Below are 21,255 nucleotides of genomic sequence, written 5' to 3'. Positions count from 1 at the left end.
ACGGAGGTTTAAGACTGCTTCTCTGTGCCAAGACCAAAGAGGAACTGTACCAATTGTTCCTTGGTGGCAAAGGTTATTGTTATATATCAGTTTTTCATTTTTAATTAATTCATTCAGTAAATAAATAACTCTCTTTTGAGTACCTTTTAAGTGTAGCAGGTACTTTGCTAGGCACTGAGGATATAGCTATGGATAAAGTAGACACAGTTGACAATTTAGATGGGAAGTGGATAGACTGAAGATTAAAACAAGAGGGTGATGAATTATATGGAAGTTATGCAGGGTATATAAGCAGTGACAGTATGTGTTTTGACTAAGTAAAGGACAGATGACAACATGGTGAGCTCTGTGAACTCTAGATTTGCAGTAATTTCAGGGGGAACAGTAGTGTGAGAGAGGAGTCCTCACTTTGTACACAGTGTTGCAGGCATTCTGAAATCAAGAAAGTATACTGATTAAAATAAGAATGATTTAAGTCAACATTCAGGAAATCACAAGAATTTTTTTTTTTCACTAAAGCAGCAGTTCAAACTTTTTGGGTAACAGGATTCTTTTACACTTTTAAAAATTACTGACAACTCCAAAGAGCTTTTGTTTATTTGGGTTATTGATATTTCCCACATTAGAAATTAAAACTGAAACATTTAAAATGTATTTATTAATTCATTGAAAACATATTTTATAAAAAATAACTTTTCCAATACAAAAATGTTTAGAAGTATGGCCATGTTTTACTTAAACAATTCTATAATGTCTGACATAATAGAAGACATCAAGACTCTCATGTCTGTTTCTGTATTCAATCTGTTGCTGTATCATACATTCTGTAGCTTCTGGAAAATGTCACTGTATCTTTTTGAGAGAATGGGAGTGAATAAGGCATATGATATCTTAATATTATTTTGAATAAAATTTTGACATTAGGTACCCGCTAAGAGTGTCTTAGGGCCCAGGAGCTCCTGTGCTATGCTTTGACATAACGGGTGTAGTCTATATTATGTAGGATGGGAAGAAACACTCATAATAGTTAAGAGCGTTTGCTAAAAATTGAAATGCTTGGGTTCAAATCTCACTCTGGCATTTCAGCTACTTGAATGTGGACAAGTTACTTAATGCTTTGTAAGTTTTGTAATCATGTTTCCTCACCTATAAGATATATATAATAATACCTATCTTTCAAGGTTGTCATGAGGATTAAATGAAATATTGTGTGTTAAGCACCTGGACCTTGTCAGACTCTCAATAAATGGTAGCTGCTACTGCTGTTGCTTTTATATTATTATTCTAATGCTTGTAGAATTCTCCATATGGCAGCATATGTAGGTGCTTTAAAGTATTATATACGTAAGTAAATAATCAATTTTCAGCATTACCCAGCATTTAATATTTGAAACTTTACAGTCATACAAGATAGCTTTGCTTCTCCTGATTTGCCTTTGCTGACCTGTTTGACACAAGACCAAGAATTTGCGCCTGATTCTTTATTTCATCAAAGTGAACTAAGTTTTGCATCTCTGAGGTAGGATGATTTATTTGCATGTAACCTTTCTCATTTCTTGTTCTATGTTTTTACTAATATTAGTGACTTCAGGCTAAGGTGGGACTTTGAGGTGGGGCTTAGATACTCTTAGGACAAGCCCTGAAGGTAACAAAGTCCTGTACTAAGACTTGATGCATATTAATTTGGCAGAGTAACATATGTGTAGAGATGAACCAGATGACAGTAGTTTATTTAAAAATAATTCCTAATATATTCAGGCATTTCAGGCATATTTTAATTTAGAAGACACACTGGATTTTCCTTCTTATAAACCTCCCCATCTGCTGCCCATCATCTCTCTCCTCCCTCTCACCCTTATTCTGCAAAAAGCATTTATTTCTTGTCCACTAACTTGTTTGGCACTCTCATTTTGTTCAGCTGTTATTGAATGAGACTAGTTAGCTCTCCTTACCTTATAGGAGGTGTCAATATGAAGTAAGAAGATTTTTATGAACAAACATATCCAAATGAACAGATACTCCAAATTCATGTCCTTTAGAATAGTCATAATGGGAGAAAAGTCTGGAATTTTCAAAACATATTTGGAATTATTCAAGAATATGTTTTCTTCTTTTAGAATTGAAAACCCACCTTAAATTAAAAACTATAGATGTTTAGAAAGTAAAAAGTAACCTCTGTCCTTATACTATATATTTACCTTATATCACTTTTATGAAAAGTGATCTATACACATTAGATCATCAACTAATGATTAAGTTACTGTTGTGTTTTGGGAATAGATCACTTCTTGAGTGGTTTCTTTCTCTTTCTCTTTTTGTTTGTTTGCTTTTTTTTTTTTTTTTTAGATGGAGTCTTGCTCTGTTGCCCAGGCTGGAGTGCAGTGGTGCCATCATGGCTCACTGTGACCTCTAACTTCTGGGCTCAAGCAATCCTCCTGCCTTAGCCTCCACAGCAGCTAGTACTACAGGCATGTGCCACCATGCCCAGCCAATTTTTAATTTTTTTGTAGAGATAGGGTCTTGCCGTATTGCCAAGGCTTGTCTTGAACTCCTGGCTTTAGGTGATCCTCCTGCCTCAGCCTCCCAAAGTGCTGGGATCATAGGTGTGAGCCACTGTGCCTGGCCTTGTATGGTTTCAAGAGCACAATAAATGATGACTAGTAAAAAAGTTAATGCAGATTAAATGAAAAATCATGGTAGGCGTCATTATGAAAATCACATTCTGTGTCTATTGTTTTAGGAGAAGTCTGAGATAATATCAGGGTTATAGGGTGGTAGTTCACCTTTTAGTTAAAAGAATTTGCTTTGCTCAGTCATTAGCCATCTTAGGAGAGTCTGAAATTAGGAGAGCTGTGTTTTTCAATACACTTTTCAAATAAACTTGATTTCAGTGACATATGTATTTTTGTGTTAGTACTTAAAAATTAAATGTTTTTAATGTTATATATTTATTTATTTTTAACTATATATTCTCAGGGGAATTCCTGATAAGTCTGAAGATACTGAATGGTCTTCTCGACCATCGGAAGTTAGTGAAGCTTTATTCCAGGCTACTGCAGAAGTAGCCTCAGACTTAGCAAGCAGTCGCTTTAGTGTATCTCAGCACCCGCTTATAGGCAGCACAGCTGTTGGGTCTCAGTGCCCTTTTTTACCTTCTGAACAAGGGAATAATGAAGAGACTATTTCGTCTGTTGATGAGCTGAAAATTCCCAAAGACTGTGATCGTTATGATGATCTTTGTTCATATATGTCATGGAAGACACGAAAAGATACACAGTGGCCTGAAAACAATTTAGCTGATAAAGATCAAGTTTCAGTTGCAACTTCATCTGACATAACTGATGAAAACATAGCTACTAAAAGAAGTGACCATTTTGATGCTGCTTGTTCATATGGGCAGTATTGGACACAGGAAGATTCATCTAAGCAGGCAGAAACATATTTAACCAGTAAGTACCCTGATTCTTTTTCAGATTCATCTGACACAATTGATAAAAATAAAATTCCCAAGGGAAGTAACAATTTTAGTGTCCCCTTTTCCTATGTGCCATGGAACAAAGAGGGAACTTTGCACCACCCAGAAACGTGTGTAATCAGTAAGGACTGTTTTTCCTTTCCACGTGAAGTTGCTGCTCATCATCATCATAAAATGTCATATTCTTTCTTGTGTTGTTTGTTGGAAAGAAGAGGAAAAGGGCTTCCCTTGACTTCTGATAGTCATTATTTTGAGAATGTTTATTTAAGGGCTCCAGCTGAGATTGAGGTGAAACAAAAGATGGATTCTTTGGAGGGTTATGAAAGAAATGAAGAAGGTTTACAGAAAGAATCATCTCAATGTTTTGAACTAACGGAGACTAGAAATAATTTAGTATCTTCAGAAGTGCAACCCAGATTCTTAGAAATACAGTATATTAGGAATGTTATAGCTCCTGATAATTCTGTAAAAGTTTCAGAAGCACATGTACTCTCCAGGGGACATAATACCTCTAAAATGGAGGCTTCTGGTTGGATTGTTGTATCCAACTTGGATGAGACATCAGAACAACTGTATTTTCAAGAGGAAAGAAACCAAAAGGGAACTTCTCTTTTTGGTGAGAAAAATATTGATGCTGCTGAAAATATAGCCTTTGAGGCAGTTATTGCCTCTATTGAGCCTTCTAAGAAAGAGAGTACAGTAAATGAAATCCAAGCTGACATCAATAAATATTTAACAGATGACAGCCGAGAGAGAGCCAAAAAATCCAGATCTTTCTCCATTAAATTATAGTGATGAAAACTCTTTATTTGATAGGCTTAAACATCCATGCTATCAGTCTACTCCTGGGGTGTTTGAACCAGCAGCTTCAAAACCATTGTTGCATAAAAAGAGTAATAATGATAGCTTCCTATACTGGCATCCAAATTTAAAATTACCCCCTAATGCTCTTCAGAAAATGTTCATTAAGCCACTTTGTGTTATTCCAGAGCTTAAGTCATCTGCTTCTTTGAGTGAAAAATCTTACAACCAGGCTGTTGGTGTTGGCAAAACACAGTCAGCTTTATTTCAGTGTGATATAAGCAATGAACCATTTCTTCCCTTTGGGAAGATAAAGTCTGTTCCTTCTCTTGACCTTGCAGAGAAGGTAGGATCTTCAGATGTTATTTATCATGTGAAAGTATTAACTTCAGATTCTTTGGTTTTACAAGATTTAAAGCAGCCAACCTTTGAAGAAGTTGCAGATTACTCAAACTTTAATTTGGGTAAGGATGTTAACTGTAGAAATGCCATTAAAGGTCCACCTGCAGCTGTAGGAAGCAGCTTTTTCAGCAAACTTGGTGGCATGTGATGCAAAGTCACAAGGTGCTTGTACCATTGACCAGTGATGCATCATTAATTGCAGTCGCCCAAGAGACATTGCTGAAAGCTGATACAGGCCAAGGTGAAAGTCCTTGGTGTGTGGGAGCTGAGCCTAGTTTTACTATACATACAATTATGCAAAATGACTCCTATTTTGTAGAGGGCCTGCAGGGGAAGGCTGAGTCTGACGTCATTACTCTGGATGGCCTAAATGAAAATGCTGTTGTATGCAGTGAAAGAGTTGCTGAACTACAAAGAAAGGTGAGACACAATAAAATGATAGTTGTAAGAAACGTGGCCTTTTTCAGTATTGTTTCAGGAAATGGTATTGTTTGTTTTTATTTTACTTTTTACTGTTTCCTGGGTACATGACCAATGTCATTTGACTGGTGAGTGAGTACATTGAGCTAGTAGCTTTAGAGAAATTTCATGGTGATCTAGAGATGCATGACAGCTCCCTGCACTGGCAGCCTGCTTTACAACTACCATCTGAGAAGGAAAGCAACTTTGAAAAGCCTGTAAGTTTTTCTATTTGACATTTTTTTTCTGGGCGGGGAGGGAATGTTTTATTTGAAAAATTTCCAAATTTTATTTGAAAATATTTTATTTGAAAAATTATATCCTTCAGTACCAGCTTGTAACTTGTACCTGTTCTTCATCTGATATCCAGGAATGTGTTCCATTAGAGGTTGGTATAAAAGAAATGTTTATGTTTCATAGACTGTAAGACTTAGTTCTGTGGTGTCTTGGAAAAGGCATCCCATGGGGCTCCAGGCCTTTCATATTGAGGCAGCCTAACTCTTCCTAGTTGTGCCAGCAAGAGTCTTTAGACAGTGTTAAGATTAGGCTTATTCATGGGAACATTCAAAAGCTTGTACTTTGAATGTTTCCCTCTGGTCTTCAATGCACAAGCCTTGAAACAGTCCCTGGAATATTTAAGTATTTCTGTTTAGAAGCTCTTGAAAGACTTGACTTCAGAGATGTCTTGAAAATTGTAATACCCATGTTTGACCAGGAAGGATAATGAAGTGCTTAACATCCAAACTGGCCAGTGTCTCTTCAAAGGGAAGTATCTCCTTCCCAAATGAGCAACATACTAATGTATATACATGTCTCTTTCCTCTCTCTATTTATATCATTATTACCATTGTGTGTGTGTGTACTAGAAACTGGCAACTCTAGGATGTCATAAAAATTTTATGTCAGCCTTTTTATTTTAAATTAAGTTCTGGGGCACATGTGCAGAACGTGCAGGTTTGTTACATAGGTATACAGGTGTCATGGTGGTTTGCTGCACCCATCAACCTGTCATCTACATTAGGTATTTCTCCTAATGCTATCCCTCCCCTAACCCCCTACCCCCCGACGGGCCCTGGTGTGTGATGTTCCCCTCCCTGTGTCATTCTTTTATAGAAGGCTTTTATTTGCTTGGATCCTTGGATCCCTTGGCCTTAATGTTCCTCTGGTCCAGTTGAATGAATATCCTCTTTTGTTGTCTGGTACTGTAAGTCCCAAGGTGGGCCCTACTTCCTTGTGATATAGCCTTATATCCTGTTATTCATTAAATACAGTTAGATAAAATAAAATAGTGATGTACTTAATGTTACTTCTCTTTTCCTATGTGTAAGATTGGTATGTTTTTGTAAAGCTCTATTAGTTTGGGTTACAACCACATTTAGACCTTTAGGTTCAGATTGTTGGTAGAAAATGAACAAAGATATTATGATGAACTTTTATTTATAATTTATTACATTTATTAAAATTTTTTTTAACACAGAATCACTGGGTTTATTTTCTTCAGTATTCTAAACTAGGCATTTTTTAATTTTAATCTGATAACTGGGGATGAAAATGATAGTTAACACTTTGTGCTCAAGTACTATGCTAAGAGGTTACATGTATATATCAATTCATTTTTGTCCTCTGTCAATCCTATCAAATAGAATTGTTAGAGATTATTATCATCCCTATTTTACAATTGACACTTAGAGGATTTAGGAACTTGCTCATAATTATTCAGCAATTGGGGGAACCAGTATTTGAAACTAACCATATCTGTGTACTTAACCACCATACCATAAACTGTCCCCCCTCCCCCCACCTTTTAACTATTCTTGGTGAAACTAAGGTTAAGATTTTGCATTATTTTAGCAAGAGTAGAGGTTTTGAAGGAGATTGCCTAAAGTTGAGTTCAATAACAATGAGAAAGTAACAACTTTTAAAGTGTTCTAAATTTTTAATACTACTTTTGTGACTTACATCAACCTTTCATGTAGATAAAATGTATTTTAAAAACATATGTAACTAACCTGCACAATGTGCACATGTACCCTAAAACTTAAAGTATAATTAAAAAAAAAAAAGATATATAGGTTCAGTTAATGTGCAGAGACTAGCTTTGACCACTGCTCTAAATTTTAATCTGTCCTTAAATATAGCCTGAAGTATTATTCTTTCAATCTAAGGAAGATGCTATTATTCCCTGTATTGTCTTTCAGTTGTAGCTCTATCTGTCTTAGTCTTAGATCTAGGAGTTATTTAATGTCAATATCAGAAAAGCAAGGAGCCAGATGTGGTAGTACTTTTTCTGCATGGCTTAGCTTGCTTTCAGGGGCTTGCTTGCTCCTTGGTTTTTCCTTATGCTCCTCATCTGTGTCACAGAAGAGTCATTCATAGTTACTTGGTTCACTTTTATATCTACTCCTCATAAATGATTATTTGGGTATCCACGTATGTATGATGCAGCTTGGAACTGTGAAAAGAACATAGAAATTTTGAGTCAAAATCCAGTTCAGTTACTTTGTTAGCCTTGTGTCTTGAGCAAATGACTTCAGAGGATCACTTTCCTGATCTGCATAAGGAAATAGGAATAGTAATAACCTTATACATCGTACTATTAAATGGGGTAAGTTATATAGCATTTATATGGTGCCTGGTTGTTAGTTCTCTTCACTTTGCTGAAACTAGACTACTAGAGTCTCTGGTGGTTTCCTACTTTCTATCATTATTTTGTTTTTCTTTCTCCTTGTTCTTGGTAGCAGCACATAATTAATATGCTTTTTTTTTTGAGGCAGAGTTTTGCTCTTGTCATCCAGGCTGGAGTGCAATGGCACAATCTCAGCTCACTGCAACCTCCATCTCCTGGGTTTAAGCAGTTGTCCTGCTGCAGCGTCCCAAGTAGCTGGGATTACAGGTGCCTGCCACTATGCCTGGCTAATTTTTTGTCTTTTTAGTAGAGACGGGGTTTCACCATGTTGGACAGGCTAGTCTCGAATTCCTGACCTCAGGTGAGCCACCTGCCTCAGCCTCCCAAAGTGCTGGGGTTACAGGCGTGAGCCACCGTGCCTGGCCTAATATGCTATTTTAGTACCTCTTGTTTTGGCCATTTAACTCTAAAAATTATTTAAGGTTTAAGCCTTAGATTTCTTTTCTCTCCCCTTCATATCCCCCCACCTTTGGAGACCTAGTTGCCTGTCTCTGTGTGGATGATTATCACCTCTGTTTTTATACCCTAATATTTGTCTAATTTATTTTGCATGTTTTCTTGTGAACATTGTCATCACCCCAAATTCAACTTGCTCTATAGCAAAATAACTCATGTTTTTCCTAAAATTAGACTGACTTGTAGAGTTCCTGAGTTTTTATGAAAGGTATTAGTATTTTTCTGGTTTCTTGGTCATCTTTCATTCTTTCATTATTGATTAAACATTGGGAAGATAAACTACTCTTGATTTCTGTTTTCTCCTGGTTCTTTCCATTTTCAATTAGCAATGAAGATCTGCTGGTTTCTTAAATAAATATTTCTCATATTTTTCATTTTACATTTTCTTTTGTATTACCTACTTTTTTTTTTTTTTTTTGAGACAGAGTCTCCCACTGTTGCCCAGGCTGGAATGCAGTGGTGCGGTCTCAGCTCACTGCAAGCTCCGCCTCCCGGGTTCACACCATTCTCCTGCCTCAGCCTCCTGAGTAGCTTGGACTACAGGTGCCCGCCCCCATGCCCGGCTAATTTTTTGTATTTTTAGTAGAGACAGGGTTTCACCGTGTTAGCCAGGATGGTCTAGATCTCCTGACTTCGTGATCCGCCACCTTGGCCTCCCAGAGTGCTGGGATTACAGGCGTGAACCAATGTGCCCGGCCGGTATTACCTACTTTAATAGTTCTATATTTTGAAACTTTAACATAATGAAATTTTTTTGACGTCAAGCTTGTAATAAAAATTTTTCTTTCTGTGTTTGAAAGCTGTAGAAGAAAAACTGCTATAAACTATAAACACACACTGTCTCTCACAAGTGTCTATATATTATATATGGTCATGCCACATAATGATATTTCAGTTAATGACAGACTGCATATATGATGGTAGTCCCATAAGATTAAAATACTGTATTTTTACTGTACCTTTCCTATGTTTAGATACGCAAATGCCATTGTGTTACAGTTGCCTACAGTATTTAGAACAGTAACATGCTGATAGGTTTGTATCCTGGAAGCAGTAGGCTAGACCATATAGCCTAGGTGTGTAGTAGGCTACACAGTTGTAGGTTTGTGTAAGTCACTCTGTGATGTTTGCACAACAACAAAATTGCCTGACAGCACATTTCTCAGAACATATCCACATCATTAAGTGATCTATGACTGCATATTATATATATGCATATATATTTATGTATATTTATGTGTATGTATATATGTGTATATATATAGCCTGTACTTCAGAGAAGTTTCCTGTAGGAGTGAGGTAATTGAAAACTATGAACTTTGTGCTATGTGGAGAGCAGGGCTTCTTAGCAGCCTTATCATTTTGAGTTGGATAATTCTTTGTTATGGTGGGAGGCGTGTTTCCTGCGTATTGTAGGATGTTTTGCAGCATCCATCCCTGGCCTCTATTCACTAGATACTAGTAATATCCCCTCCCCTCACAAGTTATGACAGCAAAAAATGTTTCCAGGCACTGTCAAATGTCCCTTGATGGGTACAAAATCTTCACCAGTTGAAAAGTAGAGAAACCTGTATGGGCAGTAGATGTAGATATAGAAATAGATATGGAATGTTCATTTCCACACTTCAAATGGCTTCTTAAGAATGTTCATTACTACACAATGAAAAATTGATGAAAGAGGTTAGAAAAATTCATGCTTCTGTACATTTTTAGACTTCATCCTGAGAAGATGTGACTGAAATAATCTTTTTAGGGAAATAAAGACAACCTAAAAATGATATATATTTTTATGTGAGGGTGCACTGTGAATTTGGTGAAAAGTTGTACATGTTTAGGTATTAATGTCACCAATATTGGTTTCTAATTTCTTTTCTAGCAAGGACTTTGACTTGATGAAACATTAGGAACTTCTTTTTGAGCAGTTACCCTTTACTTCACTACCAATTTATAGTCTCCACTACTTTTGTTTTAAGAAGTTTGAGGACTTATGCTTGTTGGTAACCGATCACAGTTATAGTTCTTTGATACTCTCATTTTTCTTCTAAACATTTGTGAGTTTCTAGAAAATATTCCTGTTTTCTTTTTCCTTCTTACTCTTTCTTGCCCACAGTGCACCTCTCTACCTTAAAAAGAAATACCTGAGCTTGTCCAGAATAATCCCATGGTTCAAATTCTGCAATGATCATAAGGAGCAAACTTCTGAGTAACAGAACACTTCTAAGCATACTATCTATAATATTTTATCTAGACAGATTTCTAAGCCCTCAGGATGATTTAGTCTTCTAGAGTTGACCCAATAAAATATGACTATATATGAATTCAGAAGGTTTGAGATTATGATCTTAAGTAACTAGTGTAACTTCTCAGTGTTCCTCTTTGTAAAAATGAGGGATTATTTTTAGCAGATGAGGTTTGAAATTAATATCTTACTTTCTTCATTTCTTCGTAGGTGCGTCATTCTAATCTGGGCATTAATGAGTCTTTTTCATTTTTATTGCCTTCATTTGTTCCACATAAGCCAACAAGAGAGTCGGAATATCACTCTTCAGATCTCAGAATGTTGAGGATGTCTCCTGACACTGTGCCAAAGGCTCCTAAACATTTAAAAGCAGGTATGTAGAAAAAGGAGATAGTAAATGTCCTACTTACGGATACCTTGTGAAAAAATATCTTGTTAGGTCTATCTAATTTTGTATTTTTTAATATCTATAATAATTATACTTCAGATTAGATGTGTTTATAAATCCTGTCTTAGTCTCTTTAGACTGCTATTACAAAAATATCTTAGTACTTTAAGTGTGGCTTATAAACAACAGAAATTTGTTTCTTGCAGTTCTAGAGGCTGGTTCCAAGATCAAGTGCTGGGAGATTCAGTGTCTTGTGAGGGCCTGTTTGTCATAGATGACATGTTCCTCTGTGCCCTCCCGTGGTGGAAGGGGCAGGGGGTCTCTCTGGAGTCGTTTTTTATAATGGGCACTAATCCCAAACATGCGGCCTGTGTCCTCATGATCTAATTGCTTTCCAAAAGCCTTACCTCCTTAATTTCATCACCTTGGGGATTAGGATTTCAACCTATACTTTTCGGGGGAGACACAAACATTCAGACCATCACAAATCCCCTGATGTTTTATTAGAGGAATCATTTGGTTTTTCGTCGCATTCTACATGACAGTGTTTAGAACTGAATTATATGGAGGAGTCTGATGTTAGAATCTGTTTATTCCTTTGTGTGACTTGAAGGGAAAAAGGAATTGATTGAGCCCAAGATGACAAGAGTGGATGCAGATAAGTTTGTAGAGAGGAAATTGAGAGAAATCAATTTTGAGGTAAAAGCAAGATTATCTGCTGAGGGAGGTGAGTAGTGGTGGAATTAGGTTAGAGGCGTTGAGGAGAGTGGTTTGGTGAAGACTTACAGTTTATGTTGAAGTGAATTTGAGATGGAGCTGACCAAGGGAAAGTAAAAGGATTGGAGGGCAATTCTGAGAAGTCAGCTCAGGTTAGTGATAATGATTTTATAATATTGTCAGCCAGTATAGAATCTCTGATTTGTTTTTCCTGCTAACACTCAGGAATGGAGATAATGAATTACAGTATTGATCCTTGGTTCAGGAATACATTGAATGGGTATGGTAGAAGGATAGCAGTCAAAGAGAGAAGAGTTGATCACCTATTGGTTTCAGCCTACATAGGGAAAGAGAAGCCAGAAGAGTTGTTATTCTAGGAGAAAATAGAAGGACCAGAGATTTCTTTATGAAGTTGATTAGATGAGGTGGGAATAAGTTACTGAGAGCACTAGAAGAATAGGTAATTTTGGTCAGATTGAATAAGTAGATTTAAATGAGGATCAGTTTGAAGGGTGATGAAATCCATTAAATAGCCCTGGGATTGGATGGTAGAAATTGAATAAAAATTACTGGAGTAAATAAAATTTTGGGTCAGGTACAGTGTCTTATGTTTGTAATCTCAGTACTTTGGGAGGCTGAGGTGGGAGGATCACTTGGAAGAGTTTGGAAAGGATTGGTATTAATTGTTTTTGAATAGAATTTACTGTGAAACTACCTGGGCTGTTCTTTGTAGGAAGTTTTTAAATTACTAATTTCATCTCTTTCCTTGCCATAAGTCTATTTAGATTTTATATTTTTCATCAATCAGCTTTTGCAATTTGTGTCTTAAATAGAATTTGTCCATTTAGCTAGGTTATCTGTTTACATATATCTGTTCATAATATTCCCTTGTAATCTCTTTCATTTCAGTAAGGTTAGTTATAATGCCCTCTCTTTCATTCCTGATTTTAGTAACTTAAGTTTTCCCCTTCTTTTGTTCTCCCTTTGGTGAATCTAGTTAAATTTTGTCAATTTTGCTGATTTTTTCAAATAAACTGGTTTCTTTATTTTTTTCTAATCTTTATTTTTCTTTTCTGATTTTTGTTTCATTTATTTTCATTCTAGTCATTATTTTTCCTTCCTTCCATTTGCTTTGGGTTTAGTTTGTGCTTTTATTCTGTTTTTTAAGGTGGACAGTTAGGTTATTGATTTAAGCTCTTTCTTCTTATTATTACAAATATGTATACAAATTGATAAATTCCTAAGCACTGTGTTAGCTGCATGTCTTAAGTTTTGGTTTATTATATTTTTGTTTTAGTTCATCTAAACTTATTTTCTAGTTTACATTGTGATTTTTCTACATTTACCCTTTGGTTATTTAGGAATGTGTTGTTTAATTTCCTTCTGTTATTATGTTTCATCTGGTTCAGTTTTTGTTGGAAAACATACTTTGTATGATTTCTGTCTTTTTAAGTTTTATTGAGGCTCGTTTTATGTTTTAGCATGTAGTTTATTCTGTAGAATGTACAGTTTGTACTTGAGAAGAATGTGTATTCTGCTGTTGTTAGGTGGTGTGTTCTATAGATGTCTTTCAGCTCTAGTGGGTTTAGTTGTTCAAATTTTCTGTTTCCTTGTTTGTCTTCTGACTAGCTGTTTTCTCCATTTTCAAAAGAAGGGTATTGAAGTCTTCAACTCTTTTTGTTTAATTGTCTATTTCTCCCTTTTTTTCTCTCAGATTTGCTTCACATATTTTGACATTATGATGTTAGATCCATATATGTTTATAATTGTTATATATTCCTGATGAATTGACCTTTTTTTGGAGACAGAGTCTTGTTCTGTTGCCCAGGCTGAAATGCAGTGCGTGGCTCACTGCAACCTCCGCCTTCTGGGTTCCAGCGACTCTCGTGCCTCAGCCTCCTGAGTAGCTGGGACTATAGGCGTGTGCCCACCATGCCCGACTAATTAGAATTGACCTTTTAATTGTTATAAATTGTTCCTCCTTATTTTGAGTAACTTTTTTTTTTGTTTTAAAGTCTGTTTTGTCTTAGGTTAGAATAGACACTTCAGCTCTTATGGTTGCTGTTTGTATGGCTTATCTTTTAAAATCCCTCTACTTTCAACCTATTTGTATTATCAAAAATGATGTATCTGCTGTAAAGAGCATATAGTTAAATCTTGAGTTTTTAATTTTAAAATTCTATCTGTTTTTGCCTTGTGATGTGATTATTTAATCTGTTTGCATTTAATGTCATTATTGATGTGATTGGATTCACATTTTCTGGCTTACGTTTGGTTTTTCATGTGTCTTGTGTCCTTTCTCTGTTCCTCTTTTATTATTGCATGAAGTGAATATTTTCTAGTATGACACTTTCAGTTTAGTTTTTAAAATGATTTTCTAGGTAGTTTTTTTTTAAGTTATATTCTTAGTGATTACTCTGGAGCTTATAATATTTATCTTATCAGAATATACTTCTGATTTAATTTATACTAACTTAATTCTAGTATGATACAGAAACTTTACTCCCGTATAGCTCTATTCCCTCTTTTTTTTTGGTGCTATTATTGTTATACATACTACTCACACACGTATATAAATGCCTTTAAGTTTTTGTTTTTTTTTTTAGTCGGGGACTTGCTCTGTTGCCCAGGTTAGATTGCAGTGGCATGATCATAGCTCACTCTAACCTGAGCTCAAGTGATCCTCCTGCCTCAGCCTCCTCTGTTGTGAGGCCCACAGGTGTGTACCACTACACTGAGCTAATTTTTCAAAAAATTTTTTTGGTAGAGATGGGATCTCACTATGTTATTAGTCTTGAACTCCTGGGCTCAAGCAGTCCTCCCACCTTGGCCTCCCAAAGTGCTGGGATTACACGTGTGAGCCACCATGCCAGCCTGCTTTATATATTTTCAAATTGCTTTTTAAATCAGTTAACAGAATACAGGAAATGAAGTATGTCTTTTTGTAGTTACCGATGTAGTTATTTTTACTAGCACTATTTGTTTTGTTATGAAAATGTTACTACTGCCCCGTCTCCCTCTCCCATCTCCCTCTCCCTCTCCCGTCTCCCTCTCCCGTCTCCCTCTCCCGTCTCCGTCTCCCGTCTCCCGTCTCCCGTCTCCCTCTCCCGTCTCCCTCTCCCTCTCCTTCTCCCTCTCCTTTCCACGGTCTCCCTCTCATGCTGGGCCAAAGCTGGACTGTACTGCTGCCATCTCGCCTTGCTGCAGCCTCCCTGCCTGATTCTCCTGCCCCAGCCTGCCGAGTGCCTGCGATTGCAGGCGCGCGCCGCCACGCCTGACTGGTTTTCGTGTTTTTTTGGTGGGGACGGGGTTTCACTGTGTTGGCCGGACTGGTCTCCAGCTCCTAGCCGCGAGTGATCCGCCAGCCTCGGCCTCCCGAGGTGCTGGGATTGCAGACGGAGTCTCGTTAACTCAGTGCTCAATGGTGCCCAGGCTGGAGTGCAGTGGCGTGATCTCGGCTCGCTACGGCCTCCACCTCCCAGCCGCCTGCCTTGGCCCCTCAAAGTGCGGAGATTGCAGCCTCTGCCCGGCCGCCACCCCGTCTGGGAAGTGAGGAGCGTCTCTGCCTGGCCGCCCATCGTCTGGGATGTGAGGAGCCCCTCGGCCTGGCTGCCCTCTCTGGAAAGTGAGGAGCGTCTCTGCCCAGCCGCCATCCCACCTGGGAAGTGAGGAGCGCCTCTTCCCGGCCGCCATCCCATCTAGGAAGTGAGGAGCGTCTCTGCCCGGCCGCCCATCGTCTGAGATGTGGGGAGTGCCTCTGCCCCGCCGCCCCGTCTGGGATGTGAGGAGCGCCTCGGCCAGGCCGCGACCCCGTCTGGGAGGTGAAGAGCGTCTCTGCCCGGCCGCCCCGTCTGAGAAATGAGGAGACCTTCCGCCTGGCAACCGCCCCGTCTGAGAAGTGAGGAGCCCCACCGCCCGGCTGCCACCCTGTCTGGGAAGTGAGGAGCGTCTCCGCCCGGCAGCCACCCCGTCCGGGAGGGAGGTGGGGGTCAGCCCCCTGCCAGGCCAGCGCCCCGTCCGGGAGGGAGGTGGGTCAGCCCCCCGCCTGGCCAGCCGCCCCGTCCGGGAGGGAGGTGGGGGGGTCAGCCCCCTGCCCGGCCAGCCACCCCATCTGGGAAGTGAGGAGCCCCTCTGCCCGGCCAGCCGCCCCGTCCGGGAGGGAGGTTGGGGGATCAACCCCCCACCCGGCCAGCCGCCCCGTCCGGGAGGTGAGGGGCGCCTCTGCCCGGCCGCCCCTACTGGGAAGTGAGGAGCCCCTCTGCCCGGCCAGCTGCCCCGTCCGGGAGGGAGGTGGGGGGGTCAGCCCCCCGCCCGGCCAGCCGCCCCATCTGGGAGGGAGGTGGGGGGGTCAGCCCCCCGCCCGGCCAGCCGCCCCATCCAGGAGGGAGGTGGGGGGCTCAGCCCCCCACCCGGCCAGCCACCCCGTCCGGGAGGTGAGGGGCGCCTCTGCCCGGCCACCCCTACTGGGAAGTGAGGAGCCCCTCTGCCCGGCCAGCCGCCCCGGCCGGGAGGGAGGTGGGGGGGGGTCAGCCCCCCCCGCCCGGCCAGCCGCCCCATCCGGGAGGGAGGTGGGGGGCTCAGCCCCCCGCCCGGCCAGCCGCCCCGTCCGGGAGGGAGGTTGGGGGGTCAGCCCCCCGCCCGGCCAGCCACCCCGTCCGGGAGGGAGGTGGGGGGGTCAGCCCCCCGCCCGGCCTCGTCCGGGAGGTGAGGGGCCCCTCTGCCCGGCCGCCCCTACTGGGAAGCGAGGAGCCCCTCTGCCTGGCCACCACCCCGTCTGGGAGGTGTACCCAACAGCTCATTGAGAACGGGCCATGATGACAATGGCGGTTTTGTGGAATAGAAAGAAGGGGGAAAGGTGGTGAAAAGATTGAGAAATCGGATGGTTGCTGTGTCTGTGTAGAAAGAGGTAGACATGGGAGACTTTTCATTTTGTTCTGTACTAAGAAAAATTCTTCTGCCTTGGGATCATGTTGATCTGTGACCTTGCCCCCAACCCTGTGCTCTCTGAAACATGTGCTGTGTCCACTCAGGGTTGAATGGATTAAGGGTGGTGCAAGATGTGCTTTGTTAAACAGATGCTTGAAGGCGGCATGCTCGTTAAGAGTCATCACCACTCCCTGATCTCAAGTACCCAGGGACACAAACAATGCGGAGGGCCGCAGGGTCCTCTGCCTAGGAAAACCAGAGACCTTTGTTCACTTGTTTATCTGCTGACCTTCCCTCCACTATTGTCCTGTGACCCTGCCAGATCCCCCTCTGCGAGAAACACCCAAGAATGATCAATTAAAAAAAAAAAAAAAGAAAAAAGAAAAATACCAAAAACATGCAAGACAAAAAAAAAAAAAAAAAGAAATTTCTGCTCTCTTTTTTCTCAGACTTTATATATTCAAGGTCACCTTTTTGTTAGAAAGATTCCCAACATGATCTGGTATAGGGAATGACTTTTAAGATTAGTGTGAAACTCAAATGGCATCCTGATTTTTCAATTCAGAGGTCTCCACATTTTTAGTTCTCTTGACACTAGTCAGTACCTACTACAGTTCCTAGCCTACCGATTTGCCTCTGCTTGCTCCAGCTGAAAAGTTTCTCTCAAAGGAAAGCATGCAGAGAATGCTAAGGATTATTTCTAGAATCCTTTTATTGTGTTTGGAAGCCTTGGCTCAGGCTGCTAGTCATGCAGATCATTTTAGTTTATCTATATTTAGTGCTGCTACAGCATGCCTATCTGACCAGATTATCTCCAACTTTATGGGATGGTAAGGACAAGAATATAGTAAACAAGATGGCCAGAATATACTTATTTATGCTATCTCCCTATTGGTTCTGATTCTGCCCTCTGAAAGTGCAGAGAATAGTTTCAATTCCTCTTCTACATAATAGCTCTTTAAAAATTTTAAAATAGCTGTGACTTTTTTTCCTCTTTGCCCCAAGCCTTCTCTTTTTCTAGTGTAAGCAACTAGATCTTTACTATCTTGGTCATCCTCAACAAGTCATCTAATTAATTGGTATTGTGCCTGATGTTATCTACTTTTAAAATATAGCCTCAGATCAGACCTTGTTGAGCAGCCATGTTTGTTCATACAATGGAATATTATACAGCAATAAAATGTATGAATAAAAAAAAAAAAAAAGAAAATGTTACTACTATCTGGTGTTACTTGTTTTTCAGCCTTTGGAACTTCCTATGTTATTTCTTGTAAGGTGGATCTGCAAGTTCCCTGTTTTATGTATCTGGCATGTTTTTATTTCATCTTTTTGAAAGATAGTTTTGCTGGGCTTGGAATTCTTGGTTGATAGTCTTTTTCTTTTCAGCACTTTGAATATGTCTCTTCACTATCTTCTGGCCTTCATAGTTTTGGATGAGAAGTCAGCTGTTATCTTATTCATGTTCTCTTGTATGTAATTTGTTTTCTCTTGTTGCTTCCAAGATACGCTCTTTGTCTTTCACTTTCAGTATCTTGATTATGATATGTCTCTCTGTGAATCTCTGTGTTTATTCTACTTTGAGCTCACTGAACTTGTCAGATGTATAGTTAATATCTTTTGTCTCATTTGGGAAGTTTTCAGCCATCATTTCTTTGAGGATTTTTTCTGCTTCTTTCTCTTTTTTGCCCAGTTATCATCTCTTGCATCACAGTCCACATATATCAGCACCCCTAATCTTGTCTCACTGGTCTCTAAGCCTTTGTTTGTTTTTCTTTCTTCTTTCTTTTCTTCAGTTTGCATAGTCTCTATTCATTTATCTTGATGTTTGCTGATTTTTTTCTTCCGTCTGTCCATATCTACTGTTGAGCCTCTAGTGAATTTTTCACTTCAGTTACTGTACTTTTCAGCCTTAGAATTTCCATTTTGTTATTTTCTAAGTTCTGTCTTTTATTCTGTATTTGATGTGACTTTGCCATCATACCTATCTTTAATTCTTTAAGCATCCTTTTCTTCCCTTTGAATATGTTTATAATAGCTGCTTTTAATTGTTACTGGCTAAGCCCAATGTGTGTGCCCTCTGAAAGGTATATTTGCCTATTTTGTTCCCCCTGTGAAGGGGTCACACTTTCTTTTGCACATCTTACTTTTCTGTTATTGTTCTAAACTGGACGTTTTGGATAATATCTTGTTGCAGCTCTGGATATTGATCCCTTCTCTGGGCTGGTAACGTTTGATATTTTTGTTGTTTCGTTATTTAGTGTCTGGTTTGGATTAGTTCTTAATTGCTCACCACCAAGATCTCCATTGTTTTTGTCAGTGTCCTTAGGCTTGAGCTTTTTATGCTCTGTTTCAAACAAAGTCATTCTCCTTATGGAGATGTGTGGAGCTCTCTGTTCTTATGGATTGCCTCTGCTGGGCAGAAGCTTTGTGGCACTGCTTGTATCTGGGGGCAGGTTCATTGGTCTACTTCTCTTGGAATAACACACCCCTTCTCTATGATTGTGATGCTGAAAGGGGTAGTAGTCAGTCCCTGTTCTTGGATTGCCTCTCCTGGAGTGGACCCTCACTCCACCTACAAGTGAGCTGGGGGTAGGGGTGATTAGAGCTTGGTATTCTCAGGTTGGGATAAATCTTCCACTCTATAAGTGGGGACTGGGTGAAGGTAGGTTGCTTCTTGTGTTGTTTCTTTTTCACTTATTAGCTAACATCAACAGCCAGTGTTCTTTCTTTACAGCCTTTCTCCCATGACATCCCTTCCATTCTGCCTTGTTACTTTATGGATTATATCTACTGATATACCCAGTTGTACCATTTTAATTATTTGGTTAAAATGGTACATCTCATTTCTACCAGTAAGATCCTGAGCTCCTCACTTATCTCTCAGAGTAGTATTGTGCTGTATGGGCTGACATTAAGATTTAATATTATGCACAGTCTTGACATCTGAAACTGCGAGGTCCTCAAAGGGCCTAACCACAAGTTTACCTGCCAGATATGCCCTCTACTCAGTGGAGAGGCTTCCTACACAGCCAGTTCTTCTATCAACGAGACCACCTGTATTCTACCTGGTACTCAACCTCAGATTTCCATCCCATGCTAACCTGTGAAATTATTCAAACAAGCCAATCACACCCTCCTACAGAAATAAAAAAAATCACGCTCTTTTCTTGCTACTACAAGCCTGCCTCCTATGGTTCCTGTTTACTCGTTCTGTTCCCATGTACAATCCCTGTGTGGCCCTGCATGTCCTGTGTCTTCCCCAGCTGTGAGTATATGTGACTAATAAACTACCGTCAGTCTCCTCTGTGCAGTGTTGTATTTAGCCAATCCAGAACTATCAGGCAGCAATCCCTCCCTCATCAATAGGGTGAAGAGGAGGCAAAAGAAAGAAATATTTGTGTCCATGTTTGATTCATATTGTATTGAGATGGTCCCTTGATATTAGTTGCCCTGATTTCTTCTTTTTTTATTGGCAAACCTCTGGGTCCTATTTTATAACAAGCAGAAAGTAACTGCCAAGCTTCATTTCAAATTGGCTCCAAAGTATGAGTCAAGATAATTTACATATCAGGTAAAGTAGCTACACTTAACATAATTTGAATAGTTTAGATTACAAGATAAATTGGAAACAAGTTTGGATCTGGATTATTGAAAAAGAATTGGTGACACCATTAGAAAGTAGGGTAGTGAATTTAGTTTTGGACATACTGAGTTTGATTTGTCAGGAGATCATTTGGTTTGAAGTGTCTTCAAAGCCAGTTGAACAAATGGGAAATAGGAAATACAAATTTGGAAGATCTTAAATAATTCATGATTAAAATTATGCCGTAAGAGTAGTTAAGCTTTCTGAAGGAGCATGGGTAGAGAGAAAAGCAAAATGTCAAGGATGGTACCTCATGGAATACAATAGCAGAAAGAGGCCAATAGAAAATACCAAAAAAGACAGATATTTTGTTTAAATTCTTACTCTGATTTAGTTCTTACCTCTTCAGTTTCCATTCCAATTTCTTAGTGCCTTTACTATATCACACTGGATTTTGTTGCACGAACATTTAGGATTGCTTTGTCTTCTTGGTGGATTGATCCTTTACAATTATGTAAGAATTCTCTTTGTCCCTCGTAATTGTCTTTGTTCTGAAGATTATCTTATATAGCCACTCCTATAGAACAGTTCTTTTCTTTCTTCTTCTTCCTCTTCTTCCTCTCCTCCTCCTTTTTTTCTTCTTTTTTCTTCTTCTTCCTCCTGCTCCTCCTCTTTCTTCCTCTTTTTTCTTCTTCTTTCTTTTTCTCCTCCTCCTCCTCCTTCTTTTTTTTTTTTTTTTTTTAAATAAAGATAAAGTCTCACTCTGTTGCCCAGGCTGGAATGCAGTGATATGATCATAGCTCCACAGCCTTGAATTCCTGAGCTCAAGCAGTCCTTCTGCCTCACTCTCTGAGTAGCTAGGACTATAAATGCACACTAATATGCCCAGCTAATCTTTTTTTTTTGTAGAGACAAGGTCTTGCTATGTTGCCTAGGCTGGTTTTCAGCTCCTGGCCTTTCAAAGCCTGATCCTCCCATCTTGACTTTCCAAAGTGCTGGGATTACGGGCATGAGCCACTGTACCCGGCCTTTTTATCTGTCTTTTACTTTCAACCTTACTATGTCATTATGTTTGAAGTGAATTTTTTGTAGACATCATATAATTGGGTCATTAAAAAAAAAT

General features: G+C 39.6%; 1 protein-coding gene across 1 annotated transcript in view; it reads left to right on the top strand.

Moving 5' to 3' along the window:
* Nucleotides 1-21,255, top strand: part of ALMS1 (ALMS1 centrosome and basal body associated protein) — a gene marked incomplete at its 5' end in the record, with an annotated part of 232,273 nt that overhangs the window by 35,594 nt on the left and 175,424 nt on the right. Inside the window, 4 exons of the mRNA XM_034953388.2 lie at nucleotides 1,402-1,519; nucleotides 2,977-3,449; nucleotides 4,998-5,098; nucleotides 10,729-10,891. Of these exons, the coding sequence (XP_034809279.2) occupies nucleotides 1,402-1,519; nucleotides 2,977-3,449; nucleotides 4,998-5,098; nucleotides 10,729-10,891 (855 nt within the window). The remainder of the gene's footprint in view (nucleotides 1-1,401; nucleotides 1,520-2,976; nucleotides 3,450-4,997; nucleotides 5,099-10,728; nucleotides 10,892-21,255) is intronic.

This window comes from Pan paniscus, chromosome 12 (assembly GCF_029289425.2).
Source record: "Pan paniscus chromosome 12, NHGRI_mPanPan1-v2.0_pri, whole genome shotgun sequence".
Lineage (NCBI taxonomy): Eukaryota > Metazoa > Chordata > Mammalia > Primates > Hominidae > Pan > Pan paniscus.
The sequence above is the reverse complement of the archived record's forward strand: the minus strand, read 5'-3'. Positions and strand labels throughout refer to the sequence as shown.